This window comes from Stegodyphus dumicola, chromosome X2, assembly GCF_044657685.1.
Source record: "Stegodyphus dumicola isolate Sdum_Otavi_A_Nest chromosome X2, ASM4465768v1".
NCBI classification, from domain to species: Eukaryota; Metazoa; Arthropoda; class Arachnida; order Araneae; family Eresidae; genus Stegodyphus; species Stegodyphus dumicola.
In genome coordinates, this window is record NC_140781.1 from 48,550,576 (window position 1) to 48,559,753 (window position 9,178).

At 30.7% G+C, this 9,178-nt stretch overlaps 1 protein-coding gene across 4 annotated transcripts in view; it reads right to left on the reverse strand.

The window, feature by feature from the left end:
* The window catches only part of Smox (Smad on X protein), a 192,402-nt gene extending 184,150 nt beyond the window's left edge, over positions 1 to 8,252 (reverse strand). For 3 of the 4 annotated variants that reach the window (XM_035369412.2, XM_035369404.2, XM_035369386.2), the window contains exon 1: positions 7,591 to 8,251. In XM_035369412.2, coding sequence (XP_035225303.1) covers positions 7,591 to 7,787 — 197 coding nt within the window. In that variant the 5' untranslated portion in view covers positions 7,788 to 8,251. Of the gene's footprint in view, positions 1 to 7,590 lie in introns of all 4 variants that reach the window. The other variant, XM_085809446.1, reaches the window with a different exon arrangement.
* Positions 8,253 to 9,178: the final 926 nt, after the last annotated feature.

Below are 9,178 nucleotides of genomic sequence, written 5' to 3' on the forward strand. Positions count from 1 at the left end.
AAAACCACGAAAACGCCCATGCAGCCAGCCCGTTCGCGGGATTCGAACCTCGGACCGAACTACCAGTGTTCAGCGACTTTACCGCTCGGCCGCTGGTGGGCTATATAACAGTCAAAGTACGGCAAGTATTATGTAAAGGCGGCCAACAAGATCGTAGAAGCGTCTATCTTTCTGGAGAAAAATTGCTTTACGCTTGTTGCATTACATTTGAATGAAATACCGGTCTTCAGCAACGTAGGCATTCAGTTATATGGGCTCACCAGCGGCTGTAAAGTCGCTGATCACTGGTAGTTTAGTCCGGGGTTCGAAGCTCGACGAACGTTACACGCGAGTTTTCGTGTTTTTTCCTTTGGCCAGTTTTCCTTAGGATCCAGGAAATCCCTTATGAAACGACCAGTGTTCGGTAACTCGATCTCTTGGCCGTTGGTGGGTCATCCTAAAACGGAAAAGAATTTCAGACTGGTAGCAAAAACAAAATGTCGGAGAAAGCCCAAACTTCATTCCTGTTTCCAAAAATTAAACATGCTACCAAGTTATACTTCCGCTAATTCATAGATATATCAAATTCCGCTGATTCATAGATAAATCAGTTCATAGATCTATGAATAGTAACTTCCGCTAATTCATAGATAAAAGTTTTTTTGCCTGAACTGATTTAACTGATTACTTAATTGCGTAAATTAAAACAACTGCTACTAGTAAGTGTATATTGCCTGAACTGATTTAACTGATTACTTAATTGCGTAAATTAAAACAACTGCTGCTAAGTAAGTGTATATATTAACTTAAGAGATTCGATGACTTTTTTTTTAACCTTCAAGGAAGGCTAAAAATATAAATAAATGCTTAGAGAGAAATAGATAAACTGACATTTAGAATTTAAATATCAACAGAACCATTCCCAACATGTATAAACATTCAAACGCAATCAGAAATCGCAACAGCAAAACCAGACAGACAGGCGAAAGAGCTCTACGCAACAGACATTAAGTAAACATGATAGTACATTTGTATTTGTTTCTTGTGCCGTCTGGCGGAAAGAACGGAATGCTCAAATTTATGATAATGTTACGAAGCTTATAACCTACGAGCAACAACAGGGGGTGAAAGCGATTTCTTTTTTATATATGTACTCTGTCTGAAATCGAATGTGTACGCCATATACAAATAATGAAATTCGCTTACAGTTTCTATATAGTTATACCAAGACTCTGGAATGTGTAAACTCAAATCAAATTGCGTTCTAGGGCTGGCAAGTGTGTTCGCTGAACTTCTGATTCAGTTAACTTCTCGGTATTAGAATTTCGTCTGGCAAATATTTTGTCTGACATAGCATCAGATAGTGAACAGATTTGAAATAAATGTATTACTCCTATGATCTCTTACTTAAATTACTGGGAAAGGGAGGCGAGAAGTATTATAACCCCATATCTTTTTTAATAAAATTACCTCTAATTGGGAGAAAGAAACAAGACAAACTTTACTCAGAGTTTTCTTGAAGTGCAACAGATTGGATAAAAATACCCTGGATCTTTTCAAATTTCCTTAAGTAATAAGAAAAAAACTATTTTAAAGCTGTAAAGGGAAGAAATTTGCAATTTTATTCTTCCAATCTGACAAATTAATATTCAACCATTACAGAGAGATATGCATAGCACTTTCCATTTTCTTCTTTTTTATTAAAGAATGGCAAATACTTTTTTTTTTTTTTTTTTTAAATTCATAAAACACAGTCAATTTACAAGATTAACTTCTTCATCGCTAAATAACATGACACAAAGAAAAAATTTGTGTCAGAAAAGCATATCAACAAGGTTTTCAAGCAAGTATAATTTTGCAATATATTTTAAAACAGTAAACTTGGATGTGTTTCAAATTTTAAAAAAAAAAAATTATGAGAACATAAATTATTAACTTATTCATTAGAAGTTTACCTTAGAATAATAACTCATGAGCATAAATTACCAAATCATCATTTATTTAATAAATATAAATAAATAATAATTTCATAAAATACGTTAATGCTTCTCATATACTAATGAAAAATACATAAATACAAAAACCAAATGGGTTGATCTTTACAATATGGTAACTGGTAGTTTGGCGACATTTTGGAGGCGATAAAGGTTACTACCTGGCACTTTGGTAATAATGTGAGCAGTACTCAGTTCCGATTACGCATTATTTTGTGTGAGGGAAATGAGAGATCATGGGATATGTCATGTGATATTAATGAACGAATTAGGGTTCTTTAATCGGAAAAGGGGGGAAATCGGGAAAAAATCTGGAAATTTTGTATTTGGCTTTATTCTGTGTTGTGTGAAACAGTGTTCGTGAATTTTTGGATCCCATGGCCGTAACTAAAGTGAATTCGAAATGGGTATTTATGTATGTATTAATTTAATGTATGTGCTCATTTATATTTTAAGTAGTGTTTTTGAATTTAATTATATTTTAATTAAATGATAGTTATTTTGTGAATTTTATGTTTGTAGGAATTTGGTATACGTTTTAGTTGAAGTAAACGTGCATGGAAATAATTTAAATATCTGACACTAAGTATTTGTAATGGTTGCGGTATGAATTCGTTGGTGACGTGTATAATGTAATAGATGATTTAGAGGTAAAAGTTTTTGGATATTTTATTTATTTTATATGTGGAAATGTTCATTACTTTTTCGCGATCAGGTAATTTGTATATGTTCTTTTTACCGGGTTTAAAGATTGAGAAAATTGTCATGTATTTTCGTGAAATTTTTCTAATTTATGAGAAAAAAGCAGTGTACATGGATATAGTGAAGAGTGTGCGCAATGCCATTTTTGTGCAATTCTGGGATGTTGTTTTTAAGTAAAAATAAGTCAGCGTGTACATGGTTTATGTGTATGTGTTGTTTTGAAAAACGCGTAAGGAGTATGGTATTGTGCACTTTTTCCCAATTTTGCAGTGAATATTTGTCATGATTAAGCAGTTTTGTTAGATAAAATTTCTAGCATAAGTGTAATTCGGCTAGTAGATTGTTGGAAGAAGTGTTCAGTAGATAAAAAGAAAAGAAACATGTCTTTACTTCGTGAAAACAAAATGGCAGCGGGAAAAAAAAATAGAGGGTTGCTGTAAGAGAGTTGGTCGCCAAATTTTCGCCAAAAAAACGCCAAGTTACACCATAATGTAAAGATCAACCACCAAATGACTTTACGCCTCTTTTCTTAACAAAACAATTTCACCAAGTTTGAATCTGAATGGCATATTCATTGCATGTGCTAAGCAAATGAGTCCTATATGTACGACATGCATTAAAAAAAGGGGGAGAAAGAAAAGAGACGTACACAGAATATACTAATATATACTTTTAGATTCTGAATAATCTAAATTTTAATGAATCCAATATACTGGATATTAACAACATTTGATATGGTTTAAGAAAATAGATGCGATTTGCAATGCACGGTAATGACAGTAACATGGTTAAGTTTATCTGGCAAAAGAAACTAAATATTAAGAAAAGTATTTTCAGTTCATATTTATTTACCTTCTCAACCATCTATATAAGTGTTAATTTAAAAGAGTTTTCAAGCATCATAGAGTTTTCAAGAACAGAATAATTTGTTTTCTCAAGGATATTATACCATTTCACTTAAAAAATGCTGAGATTTTTCACTTGAAATTTTAAAGCTATGTTTTGCCCACATTTTAAAAAACACTGACAAAAATGCCACATTATTGAACTTTGCTGCTCACATGAGGAGAAGTAAATCAGATAATGCAATACAGTACAAAGTCTTTAATCCGGACTCATCGGGACTTCGGCGATTCCGGATTATAGATCATCAATTTAAATCTGGTAAGATTGCATGCAGAAATTATAAAATTAAAAATATGAAACCGTAATTAATGAAATAAAGAGCAATTATGAACTAAAGGGTATCGAAATTTACAAAAAGAAAGCTTAATATTTATTTGTTTACTTTATTAAACATTTCTTTCAACGTAAGTTTTTTAAGTTGCCTTGTTTTCTGTTCTAATACTTTCTCTTTAATTCCATAAACAGACATAATTTCTTGTTCAGTTCCACTGTTCGAGTCCTGTAATTGCTGTGTCGAGAATACCGACTAACTTGTGAATCGAAATTTTTTCATTTTCAATAACTACTCTGTCACTTTCTTCACTCTCAGAAACGGTACATCGAAACCCGCTTTCACTTTGTAGATCCTTTGGCAGCTCCAGAATCGGAAACTCTTTTTGGCATAATCGAAAGTTCAAGCTTACTTTTTATAAAATTGCTCTAACAGTCTGCAAAAAATGATAAGCCGGATCCAATTAGAAGATTAAGGAACAACACAATCTGCAACATTAACTGAAATAGATAATTAGATCATTTTAGCCTAGCTTATACTGTCCATTATACATTAAATGTGCATGCGTAAACGTATTATGCGCATGCGTAAAGGTATTATGCGCATTATGCGTTGACACATGCACAGAAAGTTTGTAGCTTTGAGGTCCGGATTAAAGACTTTGTACTGTATACAGAACTGAGAGAGAGAGAGAATTTCTAGAAAAGGTTTTTTTCTGTAAAGAACATCAGCCTCTTAAACTGCAAAAATATACAGATTTAAGAACATAATATTTTTATTTTTTAATGTTGCACTTCTGTAGTATGCATAATATTCTAAAATATAAATCAATTTAAAAATATGACTACAAAATACACTATATATTTTCAAAAATTGTTACTAAATGCCAGTTTGATAGTTCTGAATTTAGTCCTTCAATAATATTAGTTTATCAAATTACATAACTTCTCTCAAAATTAAATCAAATGTTAATTTTAGACATAAATCATAATTTTAGTTTAAATCATAAGCTAATTAGACAAAATCCTGTTGTTTTAATCCACTAACACATCACCATATCCCCTCCAAATGGCTATTCATTTTGGATTATAAATATACATAAAATATTTAAAACATATTTTCATGTTATTTATTTTTTTACACAGCATTTTTTAAATGAGTACATATTAAACAAATTATAACTATAAATAATCATTATATGCAGTTATTAAAAACTTTATACTATGAAGCCTACTGATTACCAAAGAAAATAGTAGAAATGTATTAACATGAAATAGTTAACACTATTTTTAAAGGGAATACTTTTTTCACATATTCTTTCTTACCTTATTCAGTAATCATGACGTGAATGACTATTCAATGTTTAAAAAGATTTTCCCTTTTCTTATGAAATCATTATTTTATACTCACACAGTACTATTACTAATCTTATTCCTTAATCATTATATACCACTTACATGCGTAAATAATGTAAATTCATTAAAGGTAATGCTGCTAAATACTTACACACTAAAGCAATGCTTTTAATCCTTAATGATTCTTTTACTCTTTAATCCTTAATGACACATTACTGAAATTATTGATATTCGATTAAATTATACCTTGTATATAGAAAGCTATAAATAATTCACATACCAATAACTGAGAAGATAGCTTTATTATAAGCCTGTTAACAAAGCTATCCTTTGATGGATCAAGGGCAAATAAACGTATCATTAGCTAAAATTGGGTCATGATCATGTCAGCTTACCATTAGTTAAGAAAGAAAACTTAGGTCTGTATCTTGAGCTATTATAGATGCCTATAGCCATATGGCAGAGTACTTAAAGTACTGAATCCTCGCTTCCCTCAAATTTTGAAATAAAACGCATATAAAGATCAGTTTTTTTTTAAAAGTCCCAAACGAGCATAAAATATCATCATTATTTTAAACTACTTTGATTTAAAAATAGTAATATTTTACATGCATGTCAATAATTTTTAAATTATTATATTTAAATTATTAGTCTATTTTACCAAAGGATTTACTATGTGACATATATCGCAGGCCTATGGATACTCTTGCTTAATTGCAAAGGTGACAAAAATTAATCAAATTCACATGAGGAATCATTCATTTATCATATTAAAACAAATATCGTAATTTTGAGTTTCACTGTTACCTAAACCAAAGATTAATCAGTGTTTGCTTCCAAACATTACTTTTTGAAACTTTTACACAAAGCTTCATATGTTTTATCAGTGATAAATTGCATCAGTTACCTTAAATATTCTCTAATTTTTATTGAAATTCATAATTTTCCTCAAACTAGTCAACAAAGAGTATTAACTGTGAATATTCATCTATAGAATACTTTTCATTTAAACCATTCACATAAAGCTAACAGTATGCTTTTATAAAATTTATACTTAAAAAAAATAAGAACAAACTCGCAATTAGTGCGAGTGATCAACTCAGCATCAGTTTCTACTACAAATAAGTTTATTTTCATTAAAATCAATAAGCTATATAAATAAAAATTTTGAATGTCCTTGAAGTTGGGATATTACAGGAACAAACTTATAATTTTATGCTATGTCATTTAATTCTAAAAATTTTGTAAAATAACTTATTTATGTTTCTGACATCCATTTGATTATTTCTGAAAATGATCCAGAATTAATAAAATACATTTTGCCAAAATTAAACTGCTTTTATGATAAGTTTTATACTACAATTATATTAAGTATTTTCTTCCTTCTTTCCACATGCCTTTGTGGTGTAACTGGAAGCATACTCGATACATATTCGAAATGTACAGGTTTGAAGTCCTGGTGAGGGCATTTTGTATTTTTCATGTCTCCTGCTTCTAAATAATTTATGGCTCTACACAGTTAATGAAAACTATACAAAACACTGTAAATTGCAGATTAGTATTCAGTATTACTTGTAAATTTCAGAAAAACTGACTACATAATATAAGGAAGGAGGACTACTTCACATCAGCAGCAGCAAATTATTAAGCAATTTACCAGATGCAATTACTAAGTGAAACGCATGATATACCTTCGAAATTACTAAAAAATGTGGAGAAAAATCACTGTGAAAGAATGACAGTTTCAAAGTCAATCAAAGAAGTACAGCATTCATCTATTATTTATAAGCCCTTATCATAAAATTTTAACATCATAATTTTATTAACTTCAGAATTTTGTTTTTGTAGACTCTGAAGAAATGGCCTGAATGTATGCATAAAATAAAAGTTATAAAAGCTATATGCCAGAAAAGAATTTAAAAAAAATTAGCTTTGAATTAAAATATCCTCCTGCTAACATATTCAGGAACAGCAAATGTGGCATAAAATATTTGACAAATTTCATAAATACAGAGTCTATAAATTTATAAGTGTACTGTTAGCACTTAAATTAATACATATAATTATACCTATACCTAGTAAAGAAACTAATTTTTTCTTCCTACATCTTAACAGCATTGCTTTCGTTATTTTACTATGAAACACATAATTATTTTATGATAGAAATTAATAGCACAATCTTAAAAGTAAGATCTAAATATGGTATTAAACTTATGATTAAATTAATAAGGTTGAGGATTTTACACTATGCATCTTTACTCTACTAGTTTTAAATTCAAGGCAAAAACAGTTATAACCTTATCATCTACTTACTATTGATAATCACTAGGTTAGCACATGACAACTTCCTTTTTAAGTAAAAGATAATAAATGTCAAACTTACCTTGGAATAGTGATGCACCTAGTATTAGGATCTTGATTTGAAATGGACTTTTCTAGTTCATCTAAACCACCAGTCTTCTTAAGTTTTTTAACTAAACTTTTGACAGCTTTTTCACTCCACTTTTCTTCACCTTCTCCTTTCTTCCAACCAAGAAGGCGTTTCACAACTGGTATCGAGAAGGAAAAAATGGATGTCATACTTGACACACACAAATCGAATTTTAAGCTGGCCTTTCATCCAGTTCAAGCATAGTTATCTTCTCAGCAATATATAAAATTGTTGCTTGCCACAATAATAAACGAAAAAAATTAAATAATAAGCTGAGTTTAAGCGTTTTTAATGAATGCGACGTAAAATTAATGCATTTTGAAATCAATTCCTGAAATGAGTTATATGCCACAAAACTCAATTACAATACTTCAGTTCCGACAGATTTAAAACAATTTAAAAATGAAAAGTCATTAAAAAAATCAAATCATGCAAATGACAGAGTAAGACCGTTATTTACAATTTGCCTTCAATAATACGTCAATTACTGCCAAGCTGGATTTTGATGATACAAAACGAGCATGCGAAACATGAAAATTTCACATAGCGTTTCCATCAAAACAAACCGCTGCTTCCTGCGTAGCAGAGAAACATACAATGCGCGCTTTCCTGACGAGGCAGGGGAACGAAACCTCTGCGAAGAGTTGAGTTGCATATTTCTGACCCGAATTTAAAAGTGAAGTTCAGAAAATTTAAAATAACTCTTTATGTGCGGTTGTTTCCTTTTTTTTTTTAGGATTATCGTTTTCCTTCTCTTTTTTCATGTTTTTCTTTTTTATTAGAAAATAAATAATTTAAACAGAGAAGAAAACAGATAAAAATTAGACTGAAAAAAAAAAATGCGTTCTCTTTTGGCAATCCGGAACTTTTTACTCTCTTAAAACCTAGTACTGCAGTATCCTATTTTTTTAACATTAATAGCTTCTTAGTTATGTGGTGACAAAGTTTGTATTTTTTAGCAATTGTACATTCGACACTTTCATAAATTTTAATGAAATCTGGTGCGTTTAAAATAAATTTATCACAATTTCCTATAGATGGGAGCTAATCAAAGAAAAATAAAAAGTCAGGAGGAAAATACCAATATCTCCCACGAGTACATTATCAGCACAAAGGCTGATGTTATTCAAGAAATACCATTTCGAAGCTTATTAGATCCAGAAGCTTGAAAAATTGTGCAATATTACGTCATATATACGGATTTAGGAATTTAAGGGGGATGGAGCCCCTCTTGCAACCGTTTGTTGAACTAGCAGATATCTGTATTCGAACGACTTAGGATGTATGATATAGCAAATAGCTTTCTCAGTTAAGTTCCCTCCTGGCGAGCAGCGCGGCAGACAACCAATAGGCTCGAATGCATCCACTGTGCTAAATGTTCAAAAGCCCTTTTAGGAATGGACTCAAACCAGCAAGATTTTGAGCTACAGTTTCAGCCTTTAAAATCGGACGTTTTGGGGAACTTGCTTCTTCTGTGAAGATATACTGGTTATCCGTGTAATTTCATAATTAATTGCAGGCGTACGTATTACTGTTGACC